Here is an 18,677-nt window from a genome sequence, read left to right as displayed (position 1 = left end):
TTTGAAGAGGGAAAGTTCATGTGCATTTTTGATGGATTGTGCATGTCTTCCCCTACTCTATATGGATAGAGAGCTTGTTTGAAGGTCAGTGATTCTCCTCAGTCATAGTCTTTTTTGGAGAGAAGAATATCTCCAGTCTTCGCTTTATATTTTTCAAGTGCTTCTAGGATGACTAGGTTGGATGACCCTGGATCCTGGAGGAAATGAATCTCTTTCAGCCTCCTCCCTCTCCTTTTTCTCACCCAAGTCTGTCAAGAAGAAAGACGCCGACCTTCTCCCATCAGGCTTTTCATGTAAAATATCCACTTTTCTCAGCTTCCAACCTTTTCATATCTTTGATATGTGGTGTGCCTTTTTCTTTACACATATTTTTCCTTTACAGAAATTAGCTATTTTTTTCCCTTTAGCCGGAAAATTTTAAATATCATGAGACAATCTCAAAACAAGATGCAAAATATTGCATCAGATTAAACAGATTAAAAAATATTATGTTTGAAAAGAAAAATATTAGAGTATGTATGTGTGAGTCTTTTTTGTGTTAGTGCTTCACAAGAAAGGGTTGAGCGAGGGTTGAGTGGATCTTGAGAGCTGGCAGGTGCATTATTGCAGCAGGCTCTGCTGGGCTTGACATGTGTGTTCCTAATCTCCGAATGATATGACAAAGCTGTGTGGGAGACTGGGCTGGATCTCTCTTGTGTCATTTGTGACACACAAACACACACTACAACCTCCTCCGCCCTCCCCTTCTGTTCACTCACACATTATTCCCCTCTTGACCCTTCAAGAATCTGGCCCTTGACTATCTGCTGGCACGTTGTCACTGTTGATGCATGCTTGTGTTTCCATTGGGAGATTTTTAAAACCATCAGTTTGTGTTGTTTGAGCCTGGCTTACTATATCAGTGTGGGCATAAAAAATTAGACCTTAAAAAGTGAATTACAGGCTATTTTATCTCCTCTTAGGGCCTCATAAAGCATTACCATGCAACAAGCGCAATCTGTTAGAACCTTGCCAAAATAACCAGACCGGTTTAAAAAAATGAGAGCAAAAAGATGATTTTTTTTTTCCATTGGTGTTTTCTAAATAATAATTTGACCACATTTTTTAGTCCTTATGTTCCTGAGGAATAATTTGTCCAAATGTTGAGGAGCACACCTCAATGCTGTTTGTAGAGGACTATCATTTTGTTTTTTTTGTCATATAATTACATCACATTATAAGTTTTTCAATAAAATTATTAAGGATAAAAAATATCTAAATAAATTATATATCTGATTTTAGGAAAACTTTCCAGTTATTAAAAAGGTGTTTGGTAAACATCACACCTTTTCTAAACATTGTTAACAAACACAAAGATTAATACATTCTAGAAAGAAATAAAATTGAAATGTTTCTCATTATTAACTTTAACATACAAAGTAAAAACACACAAAAAAGTTATCTTTTCTTTAATATCTCAAACTGTTTTCAATGTGCTTTTTTATGCATTTTGGATGACTGACAACTGATTCCCAAATCTAAATGTAATAGTGCAGTTTACCAAATTCAGTACAGATTATATAATTTACATTGCAAACTTTTACTGCTAAGTATAAATACTGCCCCAGAATTCACACTGTTTCGTTTTAAAAGATTCTAACACATTCCCTGGCTGTATACTTTATTTGATACCCATTTTAATTGCTTCTTAACACATAAGGTATGTATAAATAGCAACAACTTGAAGCTTTTAGGCATCTACACATAATGAAAAACACCTACTGAGATCAATCTTACACCAAATTAGGAAGAAGGTCCAATTAAGTAACTTTGATCATGGCATAGCTGTTTGTGTCAGACAGTCTGTCATTGTTGGTATAATAAAACTCTTTGTGAATAATAGAAAACATCCAGGGAGCGGCAGTATTGTGGATGAAAATGGCTCATGGATGTCAGAGAACACAGGAAAATAGGATTAGAAATAGAATTTCAAATGGAAAAAATTATTAAAATAAAAAAAACATTTGCACCTTAAAGACTACTTTCCTGTTTTTCTTTTAATAATTCCTCATAAAAAAGACCATTCAAGCAGCACATTTTTCCTGATGTTTTTGAGAATATGCTGTAGGGGTGAAAGCTGCAGCTGCTACTAGTGTGAAGTGAATGGACAGCAACAAAGCATTAAAGCAACAATGGGGAAATGCTGTCCCCTCAATGCTAATGTAAACCCTGGTTGGATAAGGATTCAAAACTGGATATGAAGATGAAATCTGACGCACAGTTTCAGTGTTACAACTGATAAAATAATTGCTGTCTGTTGTTCTACAGTAGGCTATGGTGTAAGTGAGCAATATATGAAAAAAAAAGAACTATGAACTAGTTCATTTTTTGGAACTGTGAACTTAGTTCAAATTTTTGAATTATGAACTATGAACTGAACTAGTTCATTTTAAAATGTGTGAACTGAACTTTGAACTAGTTCACGTAGAAAGAGAACTTTCCCAACACTGCAAATGGTAGTGTCAAAATTGTATGCCAACAACTTGGCATGACTTTATCTTTGGATCAGTGGTTCTTGCTGCTGTTGGTGTGATGGTGTTTTGGCGATATTTTACTCTAACACTTGGAGTCTTATTGCACCAGCTGTCAATTGCCTAAACACCACCACCTACATGAGTATTGTTGTTGACCCTGTCCATACCTTAATGACTGCCTAGTGTTAATCTTCTGAAATCTACTTTCTGCAGGAATTCACCATGTTATAAGCCTCAAATAAACTTAAATTGTTTTTGAACTTGATAAAGAGGTTCCTTTATACAAACATTGCGACATTGTGAATATATAACCAACAACTTGGGACAACTTCTGATTTCATCATATTGACATGGGTCAAAGTCTTTTTTTTTATGTTTCAAAGACCCTCATGTAACATGATGAGTGACAAATTTATTTTATAACTGTCACTGCTGCATATATATAATGAATAAACAACAGACCAGCCTCTACGATTTGTTTCTTACAGTGAAAAATATATATATTAGATAATAAATAAAGAGCAACTAGCAGATGTTAACATTGCTATTTTTATTTACAAGGCGATAAAGACAAGAAGACTGCTAGGGGAGCTCTTATGACTGGGAAAGGGGAGGATAATAATCAGATATATGTCACTTATATTTTAGCCCTAAGTTAAACAACAGCATATACTGAGATACAGAATTACAAATATGTACAGTAACACATCTTACAACCAAGGACATAAGAGCTTTATTTTCTTCATTGAAACTTTAAAAAATCTCCTAATGCATGAAAAAAAAATTAGATTATTATGCATTTGTCCAGATGAGAAGCATTTTCTGACTAGGATTTTGCAGTTTGATGTTCAGCAGCATAAAGCAAAAATCAGCACTGGAAAATATTTTCATCTAACATCATTTGATTTGTATAAAGAAGGCATCAGACAAAGAATCATAACACCGAGCAGATGACAGATCATCCACATGATTCGACTCAAAGACATGAGCAGATTAAACGTGCATGAGTGTGCTTAATATGTTTCACTTCACCAAGGGGAAGTGGCACTGGCCATAATACAGGCTGAAGGCATCTTCCTGTGGGAAGGGAGCCAGTGCATCTGACCATGCTGATATCCCAGACTCAGGCATAAAAAGTATCTCTGCATTTCTAAAGTAAGACAATTTTAAGCTTGCAGGACCATTTTGATTTTATGTTATAACCTCCTTTTTAGAACATTTTAATACATTTATGTAAATTGGTCTTATTGATAAGCATTATTGGCTACTTAGTGATATCCCCCATGCATCATCTGAGCCAAGTGGTCCATCAGTGTACTTTTACAGTTCACTCTTCAGTCTCCTCCAGCCTCGCCCCAGAGACCAAATGCATCATTTAAAGCTCATACAATTCATTGCTTCCCAAGCCACTGGCTCGTACCAGCCTGATGGAGGCATTTTTCGCCACTTAGAAGCACACGCAGTGTGTCCGACCCCTTTCTCCAATAATATGTCCTCTATTACCATCAGCCATTTATGCCTTTTTTTCTCCACTTCAGTAGGCACTGAGCACCAGCTTCATTAAAACTAATTGAATTGGAAACATGTCTGCCGCAGGAAACATTAACTCCTTTTATAAAGGAAATTTCTGATTTCAGTTTGTCAATAAGGTCAAAGGACTGGGCCCAAGTGTTCAATAATCCAGCATAGGCTTAAACTGGAGACATAAACCCCAAGTCTATTTGATTTAAATTTTGACATCCATGTTCTGTTAGCAGTTTGTTTCTACTGTTTATTTATTTTTTCTTAGTTAAATGTACAGTGCAAAATTATTAATGTACCTTGACCTGTTTCATTTTATGTTAAACTAGAATCGAAACATTTTATTTAGATTTTATGTAATAGACCGAAAGTGTCAAACATTTGATAACTAGAAAGAGAACAATGGATGGTTTTCGCTTTTATTTGCAAGAATTGTTTCCTGGATTTGTATTCAAATCCCTGAGTCAATATTTGTTGCAGTTACAGATCTTTGCATCTTTTTCCAAATGGCGTCAAATTATTGTCAATTCTTCTGTGTAGAAAGGTTTGAATTGAGATTCGGGGGGGTGAATGAAAATTTCAGGTCTTGACAGAAATTTCAGCAGTATTTAAATTTTGATTTTTCCCTGAGCCATACTAATACAATTCTTGGATCTAAATCTTCCCATTCCAGCTCTTCCTTAATGTTTAGAGTTATTATCCTGCTGGAAGTTCATCCTTCTCATCTCTTGTTGATTTTTGTAGCTGGTTTGAGTTTTTCCTGCAGGTTTGTCATGTGTTTAGCTCCATACTTTGCTTCCACATGTCTCAAAAGCTTCTCTGTGAATCCCCACAGCATGATTTTTGCATCACTGTTTGGAAAAACTAATCCTGTGTTTGTCCAAAGCACTTTATAGCCTTAAAAACATTAATTAATTTATCAAAAATATACTATATACTACAATATACATGCTTATATTGCATGTAAAATATAATATAAAACAATATATTTGCTGCTATCATGACAATGTTTCTGAATAGAACTGCTTGTGTGGCCTGTATAAATGTGCTGAAAAATTGCTTTTGGTTTTATATTGTGATAAACTCACATAATAATTGGGCTACTTTTTCCTAATCTTCATGCTCATTCAATGCAGAACATTATGAAACGGATTTTTAAGAAGAGGAGAAATTTCCTGTTTCTTTGGCAAAAAAAAATGGGAGACATAAAGAAAGAGGGAAAGAAGAGAGTGCAGATTAAACTGATCAAGGAGAAAAGCAAGCCACAGAGTGTGGGATTTCACACTCTGCTATTCACCCAAACCACCATGTATTTAGTCTTTGTATAATTTACAGTGCAAAGATGTTAGATATGAATCTCTTTTAAGACGTTTTGCTGCCCAGTTTAAAAGCGGGTTACCTTCAGAGCTCCTGGAAGTGATGACTGAAATCAGTCCTATAATTTTATTTTATTTTTTTTTATGTTCTGTTGAGTCCATTGATATATGAGAGATTTAGCTCCAGCATTTCCACTCTGCTTTGACATTTTGTGTATCCATGTAAAATTCCCTACATCTCCTACTGGTTCAGGGTGATGCTCAATTTTCGTTTTCCACTCCCACCACCAGAACATTCTGCATGTAGGGAAAAAAATATATTCTCATCTTATTTGACCATTGCAACTTACTCCAACCACTTTTGGGCTCTTGGTGAACTTTATCTTGGACATTCATTAGCGATGGCTTGAACAATGGCATAAAACATTTCTATTATTTAGCTAATATCTAAAAGTAACTGGTATCAGAGGATTTTATTTAAAGCAATCAGACTAATGATTTCTTATGTGATTCACTTTGTAATTTTCTGATTTGTAATTGTAAAGAAATGTTGAACAAACAGGAGACATTTTCCTTATACTTCCCAATCATATCAATAATTTCTGCAAGGCATTATACATTTCAAAACATGAATCAAAAGTGTAACGTTCGTCATCATTTGGTGTCCGTTTCATTGTATCATTGATTTATGCATTTGATTAGCATAATTGAGTCTTGGAGGAAGTATCACCTTAATGGATTTCACTGACCACACTTGAAACAATAACTCGATTGCATGTATCAGAAATCAATGCACAGCAACAGAGCCACCACAGCTGTTTAATGTGAGGTAAATATTTATGAGTGATATGACTGGACATCAAGTTCAGTCAGTCTTCTTTGAACGGCTCTGTGCGAATGATTAACCTCATTTTACTGCTGCTGTCTGGGTGGGTAATGGCCATTAGAGCTCAGAAGGACCAAGGCCTTTGATTTTTGGCTTCTCATCATTCACAGCTTGTCGCATCCCTTCAGCCTTCATACATGGCTGCTGAATTGATTGTCTGTTTAGTCCTATGAATGATAAAGCTGCTCTGGGGCCACAGGCTGAGACAGACAGACACAGCTCACCTCCCATCTATATGCAAGGTGGTTTGCTTTTTTATGCCTTTGCCTTGCTGCTTGGAAATAAGCTTTTTGCATTATTTATCGAACAATCATCGGCATTCAAAATGTGACGAATCAGTCACAGTATTATAACTATAGGCAGTTGTATCCGAAGGGTCATCACTCAGCTCGTTATTCATTCATTTTATTTATTTGGCAGGGCTTATGGGATTGTGTAATAAACATGTTTTATTACAAGCTCAGGCAGCAGAGCACTTCACAAAACCGGGGGGAAGTTTACACATAAAAATGTGACACTGGGTGAAATCTGAGCGAAAGATACATAGAATTATTATTTAATGTGCTGGCACTACCAGGAGTTGCAGCAGAGCAAAATCTCTAACAAATTTATTTTTTTATAATGAAATAAGGAGGTGAGAGAGAGGAAGTATGTTTGTAAGGTTTGGAATAGCTTCTAATGCCAGCCATGAAAATCATCCATCCATCTTCAGCCGCTTATTCCATCAGGGTCGCAGTGGGGCTGGTGCCGATCTCCAGCAGTGTTGGGGCGAGAGGCAGGGTACATCTTGGACAGGTTGCCAGTCTTTTGCAGTGAAACACAGACAAACCGAGAGATAAATCCATGCAAACACACCCACACCAAAGGACAATTTAGAGAATCCAATTAGCCTAACAATCATGTTTTTGGAATGTGGAAGTAAGCCGGAGTACCCAGGAGGAACCCATGCATGCACAGGGAGAACATGCAAACTCCATACAGAAAGACAACAAGACCCCAGGAATTGAACCCAGAACATTCTTGCTGCAAGGCAACAATGCTACCTATGCAGCCCCCATGAAAAACACTGATGCACTATTTAACTGAATTATTGTCCTCAGGGATTTGTGGATAGTTGGTAGGTACTGTAAGATATATACATTATTAAATATATCAAAAGTTTGGTTGTTCATAGTTTTTTGTTGTTTTTTTTAATGTTTTATTGTGTAACTTAACTCAAATGTAGGCAACAGGTTAACAGTCTCATGACTGAATATTTTTTAGAAAGATTTTGAAATTGAAATTACACGTAATGGAGGGAAAGCGTGGGCATAACAATTGGAGGATTTTAGGAAACTAAAGTAAACTTGACACTTGGGGAAATGATGACCTGAATTCAAAACAGATTGCAGATTTGAATGACAGCTTGGAGCTAAGAAAACTGAGAAAACTTAATGGGAGGAAACTAAATGATCACATAGGATGCAGGGAAATTAATAAAATAAAAAGTGAAAACAAAGCAGAGTTAAATAAAAAAACACAGAATCATTTTAACTCCAAGACAATGAAAACAAAAAGGAAAAGCTGGCAAAAGCTTGTTGATGCAATTGTTAATCAAAATTCAACCTGTTACAATGAAATCTATTCTCTAATTAAATTAGAGGACGACTTAGTAAACACACCTCACTAATGTGGCACATGTCATGTGAGAAAACTTTTCTGTAGCTTGACACCCTATTCATATATTCTTTATGTATCTCAAGGTATCACACTGTTAGAAGTAAATCAAAATTATTCTAAAGTTAATTTGGAGGAATTTCACATTAGAAACGTATATTACTGGTCAAGCATTCATTTCTGCTCATTTAGATAATTGTGACATAGGTAATTAGAAACCCAAATTCAATTTCTCACAAAAAAAAAGTAGAACAAGCGGATTTTTCAAAAACTGTGAGCTGTCCAACAGTCAGCAACATCTGAAATCGTTAACCAAAACTTTGAAGCCAAGCCTGGTCAAGAGTTTGTGGAGACTCACAATGTGTATACTGCTTGTTTTCAGTCTTTCAAGAGCATCCACACAGAGATGTATCAAGGACAGGAGGTAAAACTATTATATCCCCTATTTTAACCCTCTATTGAATCACAGACAACATCAGAAACATCATACCAGGTAGGAAGGAGGAAAACATTTTTTTGCTCATTGGTCTAAAGTACCTCTTGTGGATGAAAGTACATTTATTCCATTAAATCCAGAAATATACCTCAAGATGAAGAAGGGGGGGAAATGCAAACACTAAGTTGATTGCGGTTCTCTTTTAAAATTCCACTGTCTTTGATGATTTGAAGAGTCACGTCATGTGAAGTCGGTCCATAGTGTTGTTTTAAGTCCAAAGTCAGCATGGCTTTCGACTTCATGGTACCCTCTGTTACAAGCTTTATGAAGATGCTGATTTATTCTGCCAGCAGAACTTGGCACCTGCCCACCCTGCAGAAAGTACAAATAGCAGCTTTAATGACCAAGATACCACTGTGCTTAGTTGACCATTTAACTGACCTGACCTAAGTCCCTCTGAGATTCCATGGATTTTGCCTAGGCAAAGAGAAGACACAGCAGACCCCACAATGTGGAGTAGCTGAAGGCAGCTGTTAAAGCAACCTGAGATAATTTAAAACCTCAGCAACGCCACAGGCCGATTGCTGCTGTGGTACAGCAGTAAAGGTGAGTATTCATAAGAAAATAAAACAAAGTATTGAGCTCAAATACATGAAGTCAGCAAGGAAACAACTTTTTCTTTATTATTTAACTTGTCTTAATTCTGTTAGAATTTTCTAAAAACTATATTTTGGATTTTGGATCCCATAAACCCTTTAAAATATTTAACTATGCAATGTATGATTTTTTTTTTATTTGTTTGTTTTTTCTTTTTCCAATCTAAGCAATTGGAAAAAAATCAATTCATAGTCCTTGGAGTTTCTATTTGCTGCTTAAAAGAAAATACCTTTACTGCAGATTGATGCAACCTCAATGAATTGTGAGCAGTGGATGATCTGCAGTACAAATGCCTCATATCAAAAAGGAGGAAGGGGCAATTAAAAAAAAACTTTCATCAGTGAAATACTACCTCAAACAGTTTTTGCAGCACACACATGAACAAACAACTCAATAAGTTAAAAAAAAAGGAACAACTGATGTGCTTCATGCAACATCATTCAATGCTTGCTGTGGGCATGCACATGAGTTGATGCTGTAATTGTGTAGCAAAAATGCAGCTTTCTAACTTGATGCTTTTCACTGTGGAAAGAGGCATTTAGCAGCAGCTGCAGAGTGCATCTTCTTCTCCTACACGGACTCGTGCACCTGCTTGCTCAGGGTGCACTGAATGCATAGCAATTCTCATTTTTCCTTTTGTCTGTCTGTTTATGGTGCTCACATAGTCACGCATAAACTTCCCCCGATGTTAAAAGAAAAAAAGAATAAAAAATCAACAGGGTCCACAATGATTTTAAAGAAACCTTTCTGGGATGTGTAATTATGCACGAATACCGACAGAAATATTAGCTCTATGAGTCATGTTTTATTGTATCGAGATAGACATGTTAAACCCCCAACTGTACTTAGAGTCAACAAAGGGAAACTTGTGACATTGTCTCCGCGCCCCCCTTTCCAGCAGATCTGCTAAATGTCAGCAAACTGGTTCTGAACGGAATCCCAATTTGCCTTGGAATTAGCGTTTTTACGCTGACGATCTAATCATTTAGACAATTTATTGCCTGCTGCTATTATCTCTCAAAATAAGCTGTTCCCTTCACCGTGATCATGTGATAAATGTGGAGAAGTCTTGCCTCAGAGCCCTGCGCGGCGTCTCCTCTCTGAGCTGACAGCGTGAGGGAGACGCTCTGTGACAGCGGCCAAAGCTTTACTTTTTATCCGACCATCTTTGCCATTTTTACGCTGATCTAAATCATTTTATTTCCTATTTTTACGCTGATCTAAATCATTTTTATTTCCTCGTTTTCGCATGTAAACCAAATGTAAAGTTCGACTCATGTATCCATGTTTTTCTAAGAAAAACAAACAAACAAAAAAATCATAAAATAAAAAGAGAAATGGGCAGGACAACTGTTCTATTAAAACCTTTATTTTTCTAAATCGACGCATGTCATTTTAAATTAAATTAAGGTTTGGAGAAAAATCCAGATTTAAAGGTATATAAGTCTTAACCTAAAATACAGAGTGGTTTCATACCACAAATAATGTCGCGTTCACTTTGCAGTTAATTTTTAGGTGAAGACAAGAGTGGATGCATTTCAGCTATTTGTAGCCTACTTAAAAAAACGCATTTTATTAAAGTTATTAAAACTCAGTTTTTATTATTATTATGGCCAAAAAAGGAGTAAAACTTTTTTCCCTATAGAGTGTGATTTACATCTAAACTGTCTTATTTGTGTCAGCCCTGGCAATGCTGAAGAAAATGACCCCACAGCATGATGCTGCCACCACCAAACCTGCTTCCTTGGCGGGCCAAAAACATTTCTAAGTCTGTCGCTCCTGACCAGCGCGCCTGCTGCTTATAGAGTTCTCACAGGTTTAAGCACAAAGCAAAAGGTAGGAAATCAAAGTTTTTCTTCTCACTTCACTTCTATAAATGCAGCCTTCATGCTCAAATTCCACGTCATGCACCTCTGCGTAATTTCTGCTAACCGCCTTGGTTATTGTGATTAATTCCGAATGTGCAAATGCCGACCGTTCCTGCTTTTATTTACTTTGGCAGAACTCCGTTTGTTTATTTAATTTGGAAATTTGGCAGCAAAAAAAGTCGACTGAAGTTCTTTTGATCAGTTGTCTCTTTCCTGTCGAAGGACATCATCCCCACATCACCATGCTGCCACAAACACAGCGCTTTACTTGCAGGCCAAACAACTTCGATTCTTTCTAATGACGAGAGCAAATTCGTTATATTTGTTATCTCGCCCAAATAGCTTGTAGCACGCTTCACAAACATAAACAAACAAATAAATGCAAATATTTTTTCCGCCACAGCTCAATTCAACCGACTCCTTTGTGAAGGGTAGAATTGTTTAAGACATGTTTCTTTGTTTTTTAAAATAGTTCCTACAATTCACAACCGGTTAGATCACTTTTATACATTAACTGTACAGCTTAAAGAAGAAAATCTGAATAAAATTAACTACAAAATGCTTCTTTCCTTGTTTTATTCCCTCAAAAATTGTGCATTAAGTCGTGCGCTTTATTTACTTAAACACGGCAAAGTTTTTGAATGGAATTTCACCCACTTAATGGCCTACATGATTACATAGGCCTAGTTTAAAAGACACTATTTATTACTTTGCTACTTTTATGGCAATGAAAGGAACACATGTTTGTATTTTTCAAAGCTCAAAAAAAAAAAAAGTAGTTTTTTTTTTATTTTAAGATTGAATATGTTTGATATTTCTTTAAAACGCACATTTAAATCTTTTATTTTATTAAATATACAATGAGTTTTTACATTATTAGAATGTGGGAAATATTCAGGGAGCTTCCAGCAAACTGATTTAAATAGATTCGTAATCAGATCTAATATTTTTGATTGACACTGTCGCTTCACGGAGGCGTAAATTAAACCACTGTGCGCTAAAATTACCAAAGAGCGCGTTATGAAGTGATGAAAATCAAACAACACTAAAATTAAAACATAATGAGTATGCATCTATTGTGTGGAAATTGTCCGCAGTTTTAATAGCAATATGTTAGTTGGTTTTAAAATACATCAATAAAAAGTATTAAAATGAAATAAATAAAAAATACAAAAATGTAAAATTACCATCTAAACACTGGCTTTAATTTTACATGCTGTTAGCGCAGTTGGTAACCCATGGTAAGAAAAAAAAAACTGAAAAAGGAAAAGAGTTTGTAGAAAATATACCAAAGTTTGTCATGCCTGTAAAGAGGATTTGGCTTCATTTCAGATGAATTGTTTTCAAAGTTTTATTTGTAAACATTAAATATTTCTTTCTCTCTAAAGATTTTGAAGTCGGAATCGAAAGCGTTTACACAAGTTGTAATTATTACATCATGATGCCAAAAATGATCGAGGCCTACATCACAAACTTTTTTTTTCCCCTTTCGGCTTCCAGAAGTGTTAAATCAAAGCTACTTAGACGTTCATAAAGACATTAAAAAAAAATCATAGACAACGTGCTCAGCGTGAACTTTGATGGAGTTATTTTTTTTAAATCGTTTAAATTGCACCATGCTTTAGTGTAGCTCCTGGCAATAGAAATAATAAATATATAGAAACGCTTATATTCAACAGCAACAATACTTACAGCACATACAAACAAGGAATGTCTGACAGTTTTTTTCGTTGTTTTTTTTTTTTTTTTTTTTTTTTTACAAACACCATGAAGGAAGGGGTCCCCTCATGTTTTTCTATACAGATGATGAGATATTATAAGGAGTGCCATAACTACCAATCTGTATCAAATCTAGCAGACTACATAGTGTCCGGTATATTTTTCTATATATAGACATCACCTCAGCAAGTGCCTATAAAAGAACAAGAAAGAAAAAAAAAAGCAGAAAGGTGGAACATGCGTTATCTTATCTGGAGACTTTTTGGGAATCCGGTCAGAAACACATATATAGGCACAAGTCCAAAAAAAAAAAGGAAAAAAAAAGTAGAGAAAGTCTTTTTTTCATTATAACAAAGTCTGTACACATGTTATAAATCGATGCGTTTTGAGGCATCCTGTATTCTATTATAATATACAGTGTTATGCATGTGATTGTTGATTCATATAAGCTATATAGAAATGGAATATATTACACTGTCTTGTGTTGAAAGAAAGAAAGAAAGAAAGAAAGAAAGAAAGAAAGAAAGAAAGAAAGAAAGAAAGAAAGAAAGAAAGAAAGAAAGAAAGAAAGAAAGAAAGAAAGAAAGAAAGAAAGAAAGAAAGAAAGAAAGAAAGAAAAAGGCCTAGTAGCGATTAAAATCTGAGCTTCATCTTTCATCTATATTTCATGAATTCTCATTAACTGTTGTTCAATTATAAATTTTACGAAATCCAACTAAGGAAAACACCACTGTTAAGTTCCCCTCAGACAGTCTTTTTTTTTTTTTTTTTTTTTTTTTTGTGGAAGTTCTTTGAGGTTTCGACCTTAGAAAGGTAGGGTGTCGAGGAAAAGTTTGTCAATTATTGCTGGCGGGGGAACTAGGTCCTCTAGTTTTAGGTAAAAGATACGCTGCAGACCTTGGGTGCACAGTGTGCGCAGTTCGGGGAGCTTCCCCAAAAGTTTTGACAGGTAGTTGGGTCGATTCAAACCGCCGCCATTGAATGTCACTTGATCCTTTAGGCAGTTGACGATCTTATTTTGGAGATCCTCGACTCTTTTGGGTTCCTTTAGCCCGTGTCGCTCTGTAAGCAAACAACAAAAGTAGTTAAAAAAATGTTGGTTGTTTTTGTTTTTTATCTAAACGTTAATTCTATGCGCCTTTACGCACCTGTCACCATTGCTAAAGCCGCGATGCAAGAGAAAGCCGAGATGTCTATGTTCATGCTCTGTAAATTGGAAGAAAACTCCACGATGGCGTCCACCCATTCTCCAAATCCGCGGACGCACTGAAGTCTGTGCAGCACCGCTCCATTACAAAATATAAGTTTCCCTTCCACCGGATTGGACCTGCAATTAAAAACAAAAACGCCATTAATTACTCAAGGCGATAAATGAAGGGGGGGATTTAAGAGCCTTTCTAATTATTGGCCAGCTAATAAAGCCAAGAGCAATGAAGCTTGAATAATTATTATCTAAAAGCCCGCTTAGGTTTATTTTGCAATTACTCACCTGTACGCAAGGCGCAGGACGAATAGTTCCAGGAAGGCGGATTCGAAGAGAAGATCCTGATCCTGCTTAGGGAGATCTGAGAAGCCCGGGATCTTCTCCGCCCAGCCTCGGATGATCTCCATGGAGCCCGTCAGGAGGTCATAGAACTGCTGGATGTGCTGAGTGTTGTCTCCGGTCATCTGGTAGTCAGGGTTCGCCTGAAACTGGAATTTAATTTAAACAGCGCCTTAATGAGGTCCTCTTAAAATATATAATCCGTGAAATTGCAAATTCCCATTTCCAAGTGAGGAGAAAGAGAGAGAGCCGCTCACTATTAAATTCATGTCTTTTTATTAAGTTCCTATGTGATGCACTAAAACAAACCAAGAAAAAAAAAGCAAACGTTTGGAGTCAAAGCGATGGATTACAGAAAACTCCAAGGGTGATAGATTCACAGGGAATAAATCAGGAAAATGCCGCCAGTCTGTTATTTCATGCTTTATTCTGTAAGAGCGCAGTTTAGGCTACTCACTCGTGAGTAATCCAGAGCAGACATGGAGGGATTGGAGTCCACATGGGCCCGAACCAGAGCGCTCATGAGGCTCACTGGGGGCGAAGGAGGGGAGGGCTCCTGGGGGCTTTTTGGTTTGGATGGCAGGCGACCTCTCCGTCCTTTAAGGTTATCCGTTCGGACAACTGCGTCCAGAGAAATTTCACATATAAAAAAGAATGATTTATACTCCTATTGCTGTGCGTCAAACCACCAACCTAAGCAAATTTAAACCCAAACTTTCTTTAGGTGCATCTTCTCATTAAACAAAAGGAACATGTTTAAATAAAGCTGATATTTTTATTTATTTATTTTTATGTAAAACATACCTTCTCTCACCATTCCGACGACAAGGCACTTCTGAAAGCGGCAGAACTGGCAGCGATTTCTTCGGCGTTTATCAACAGGACAGTTTTTATTCGCTAAACACACATATTTTGCATTCTTCTGAACGGTGCGCTGCAAAGAAATCAAATACAGAAACCATGTCACGGTTTGGACAAGAATATAGGCTATGAGAAGTGCACAGGACGCACGAGGTGCTCCACAACATAAAACATGTAAAGATGAAAACGATATAATATCAGCGCTATCTGCGCGTCATGACTGAACTAACATGAGGGAATAGAGCAGCAAACACACACGCGTGATCTCCCATATTTCATGTGCTCCTTTGAGGTTCAGCTGTGTGTTTATAATCTGATTTTAAATGGCGGGAGTTTGATTCGATTGAGGATTTTTTTTTTAAATACATGATTGCTTTTTTTCCCCTCTCAACTCACCTTAAAGAAACCTTTGCATCCTTCACAGGTCCTCACTCCATAGTGCTGACAGGCTGCGTTGTCTCCGCACACAGCGCATAGACCCTCGTTTGAAGGCGATCCTCTGGAAGGAGGCGAGGGTACCTGGCTGTCCACCAGCTGGTGCCCATGTCCGAGCTGCAGGGAGTGAGGAAAGGCCAGGCCGGCCTGCTTCCTGATGGTGCTGGGAACAGCGAAGCTCTGCGCGTCCAGGCCGCGGTGCGCTGCGCCCGGGCCGTCGTGGTTCATGGAGACATGCAACGGCCCGTCAAACCTCATCTGACAGCTTGACACGGGGGTACCGGGCGGGGACTGCTTAAACGAAAAGAGCGACAGCCTCGACATGGGGTTTTTGCGCTGCTCTATCATGTGTGAAGTTGCCGCAACGTAGTTCTGATGGAAACTGTGAAGAGAGCCCGGATCCTCCCACATGTGGTTGGACTGGATCTGGAAGTTCGGCGTGCTCGGGGAGTGTGGTGAGGACGGCTTGAAGTACATAGGCCCAGAATGAGCGATCATTTCCTCTGACTGAGGAGGCAAGTGGCTCTGCTGGTGGTAGCCGTGGATCTGGACATCCTCCACTTTGATGGAGGACTGCTCTCCAGAGTGCGGCATCTGATACAGACAAGGCGGTTTGACGTCGTAGCTGGTGTTATAGTTGTCCATGAAGGTGCTGAAACTCGGCAGAGAAGTGGTGGCTGTGATCTCAGTGTTGGTCAAGTCCATGCTAAACTTAACAAACTCGGGTGTTAGGAAGTCGCAGCTGTACTCTCCTGCGGTGTGGTAGCTGTAGCTCTGGGAAGCGGGGCTGGCTCCTTGAGGTGATGATCCATACTGAGCCTGGACGCAGGGCATGGCTGAAAAACCCAGGAAAAAGATTCATTTTTCAGAAAAAAAAACATGGAAATCATACAAACGTATTCATCTGCATCCCACTACCAAAATAAACACGATCCAATATATCTCTATTTGTTTTGCAAAAAATACATAACTTATTCCAATCCTACCTCAAGCTTTTGACAGTTTTCCGGTGACACTTGAAACAGGCAATGCAAAGGAGTGGTGTGGATGTCAGGTTTTAAGAGAGCGCCACTTTTCTGCACCTTCCACTAAAAAAAGAAACACTTCTTGGATTTAATATGTAAGGATCATAAAGTCTTTACAGAGAAATATCAGAATTCAAAACACACATGCCAAATATAGATACATTCATCTTAAACTGCTTAGAAAAAATGTTTGAGTTTGATGCTTAGTATTCAAACTTTACGCACGACTGACAAGTTGCTTGTAAAGCGTAAAACAGTTTAACAATTTAATGTTATAGTAACACACAGTTAAACTCAGAATTAGTCTGGATTTGATATAGTTTCAGTAAAAAAATAAGAAAAGCATCTAAATCGCTTGGTGCCCCTAAGAGAGGACCAAGTGCGCCAGTTTTCTGGTTCGGAGAAGAGAAAGGCAGATCTTACCTCTTTCACATCAGGATCGTCGCTCTCAGTCCATACGATAAGCATATAGTAGGTAACCATCAAATTTGTTTAAAATCTCCAAATCATGAGCTGTCTTTGGCAAAAAGCGCCAAGCGGTGAAACTGTGTGTGACTCCGCGCACTTACAGCGACTCCAGCTCCAACTATCCAGCCTGCCTCAATGTGGCTTTGTTTATGTGAGCTCTGGATGCCGTGGCCCACGTGTTTCGAGGCGCGACGTCATCAGCATCGACAGCGACGCCCACCAATCCGCTTGGGAACTTTCCCAGCTCCTAATTTTCCCCGTGAGTGTGTTTGTCTTGTGCTGTGCGCGCCCTCTGCGCTTCTTCCCCCATGAACCTAAGCAGAGGATGTTGTGGAGGCTGAACCCAGCTTAGTGTCTGCTCTGGACTCAGCGTCATGCCTGTTACAGATGACATCTCTCCGCCCCGGGATGTGGATTTAATGTCTGCCTTACCTGTTGGATAGCCTAGGAGAACAAGTTTTATTTATTTATTTTATTTATTTTTTGGTTGGTTGATTCTCATTTTATTATTAAAGTAGTTCATTTTTGATTTAACTTTTGTCCATATCTGGACAAATATGTAAAAAAAGAAATCTTTAACTTGTTAACTTTTTCCCATCCATCCATCCATCCATCCATCCATCCATCCATCCATCCATCCATCCATCCATCCATCCATCCATCCATCCAATTTTGACTTTCAAAAGAGAAAAAACAAATACATACAGCAGGTAATGTATTTTTTTTAATCAAACATATATAGGGGACATATGCTGACTTTACTTAATTTCCTCTAAATCATAAACTAATAAAGATTAAAGTATATTGGAGTACAGTATTTCAGATATAAGCCATGATAAGGGTGATAAAGAGCCCTAATAAAGCAAGGTTCAATATTAGTCTTTGTTATTTTCTGAAATTTCTCTTTTCAATTGTGTTCCAAATTTAGACCTCAGATGGGGAGGAGCTAGCCTATTCATAGCACCGGTGAGCTGCTGCAGGAGGAAGGGGGGATAATTAGTGGGCCTGTAGCCAGTTGTCACGGGGGACCCAATTTAATCCCTAGAGAGGGAAGTGTGATAGGAGTTGGCAGAATGGACTGACGTAGAAAATGCTCAGGTTGACGCAGTGGCCAAAATAATCTCCAGGCCTTATTGTTCTGCAGCGATGAAACAAACTGATCTCAGAGTAATCTTACACCAGCACCTTGTGGCCAGCTGAGTAGTGGCCTAAATCTTGCTAGATAGGTTCTGGCCTGTGCAGTGAAAGCATGGGAGAGTGCAGACAGAGAGTGCATGTGCAGGGAGTTGGCTCCACATGCTACAGTCAGCATGGCAAAGCTAGCAGTGTTATATATTGCTGGTACAATATGCTGCTGCTTTATTAACCAACCAAAGCAGCCATCAGTCTTAAAGTAACAACCCAGACTAACAGTACAATGGGACATTGTGAGCAGAGGTTAGGGTAGGGGGTGCATATAATTGTAACACTCTCCTCTAGAGGACACTATTGTGCATCAGCCATTGTTAACAAAGATGCACTCTCACCAGTAAACCTAAAACCACAAACCTTGTCTTTGGAGGTTTTTATTGCCATTTAAAAGTGTTTATTCTACTTCATTTTTAAAATTGAAGTCACACTTCATCAGTAAAAATAACACAAAGCGGTACATATATTTCAAGGGTAAGGAAAATGAGAGGCTAGTCTTTTCATTTTTGTGAACAAAAATCTGAAAAGTGTGGCATGGGGCATTCAACCCCTTTAAAATCCTAAATCCATTGCGAAATCCAACCC

The 18,677-nt window shown here is 37.8% G+C and overlaps 1 protein-coding gene across 3 annotated transcripts; it reads right to left on the bottom strand.

Moving 5' to 3' along the window:
- Positions 1 to 6,633: 6,633 nt before the first annotated feature.
- nr4a2a (nuclear receptor subfamily 4, group A, member 2a) lies at positions 6,634 to 17,113 on the bottom strand. 3 transcript variants are annotated; one of them, XM_038285628.1, is made up of 9 exons: positions 16,860 to 17,113; positions 16,398 to 16,499; positions 15,373 to 16,247; positions 14,920 to 15,049; positions 14,573 to 14,736; positions 14,062 to 14,264; positions 13,721 to 13,899; positions 13,470 to 13,634; positions 6,634 to 8,700 (listed from the first exon to the last, which is right to left on the bottom strand). In XM_038285628.1, the coding sequence occupies exons 3-9, from the start codon at positions 16,243 to 16,245 to the stop codon at positions 8,651 to 8,653; spliced, it is 1,764 nt and encodes a 587-aa protein (XP_038141556.1). In that variant the 5' UTR covers positions 16,246 to 16,247; positions 16,398 to 16,499; positions 16,860 to 17,113; the 3' UTR covers positions 6,634 to 8,650. The 3 variants fall into 3 exon arrangements, with proteins under 3 accessions (XP_038141556.1, XP_038141554.1, XP_038141555.1); XM_038285626.1 differs by lacking the exon at positions 6,634 to 8,700 and having other exon boundaries at positions 12,191 to 13,634; positions 16,860 to 17,071; XM_038285627.1 differs by lacking the exon at positions 6,634 to 8,700 and having other exon boundaries at positions 12,191 to 13,634; positions 16,398 to 16,493; positions 16,860 to 17,071.
- Between the last annotated feature and the right edge of the window lie 1,564 nt (positions 17,114 to 18,677).

The sequence above is a fragment of the Cyprinodon tularosa genome, unplaced genomic scaffold (genome assembly GCF_016077235.1).
Source record: "Cyprinodon tularosa strain WSP-4 unplaced genomic scaffold, ASM1607723v1 ctg212, whole genome shotgun sequence".
In the NCBI taxonomy this organism is placed as follows: domain Eukaryota; kingdom Metazoa; phylum Chordata; class Actinopteri; order Cyprinodontiformes; family Cyprinodontidae; genus Cyprinodon; species Cyprinodon tularosa.
Note: the sequence above shows the minus strand (reverse complement) of the source record. Positions and strands in the feature narration are given on the sequence as shown.

Excerpts from the sequence above, each read along its gene's own strand:
- nr4a2a (XM_038285626.1), bottom strand. The coding sequence starts at position 16,245 with ATGCCCTGCGTCCAGGCTCAGTATGGATCATCACCTCAAGGAGCCAGC. Across the intron at positions 15,050-15,372 it reads GATGCAAAGGTTTCTTTAAG|CGCACCGTTCAGAAGAATGC; the intron begins GTGAGTTGAGAG and ends ATTTCTTTGCAG. Across the intron at positions 13,900-14,061 it reads GTCCTGCGCCTTGCGTACAG|GTCCAATCCGGTGGAAGGGA; the intron begins GTGAGTAATTGC and ends TTTTAATTGCAG.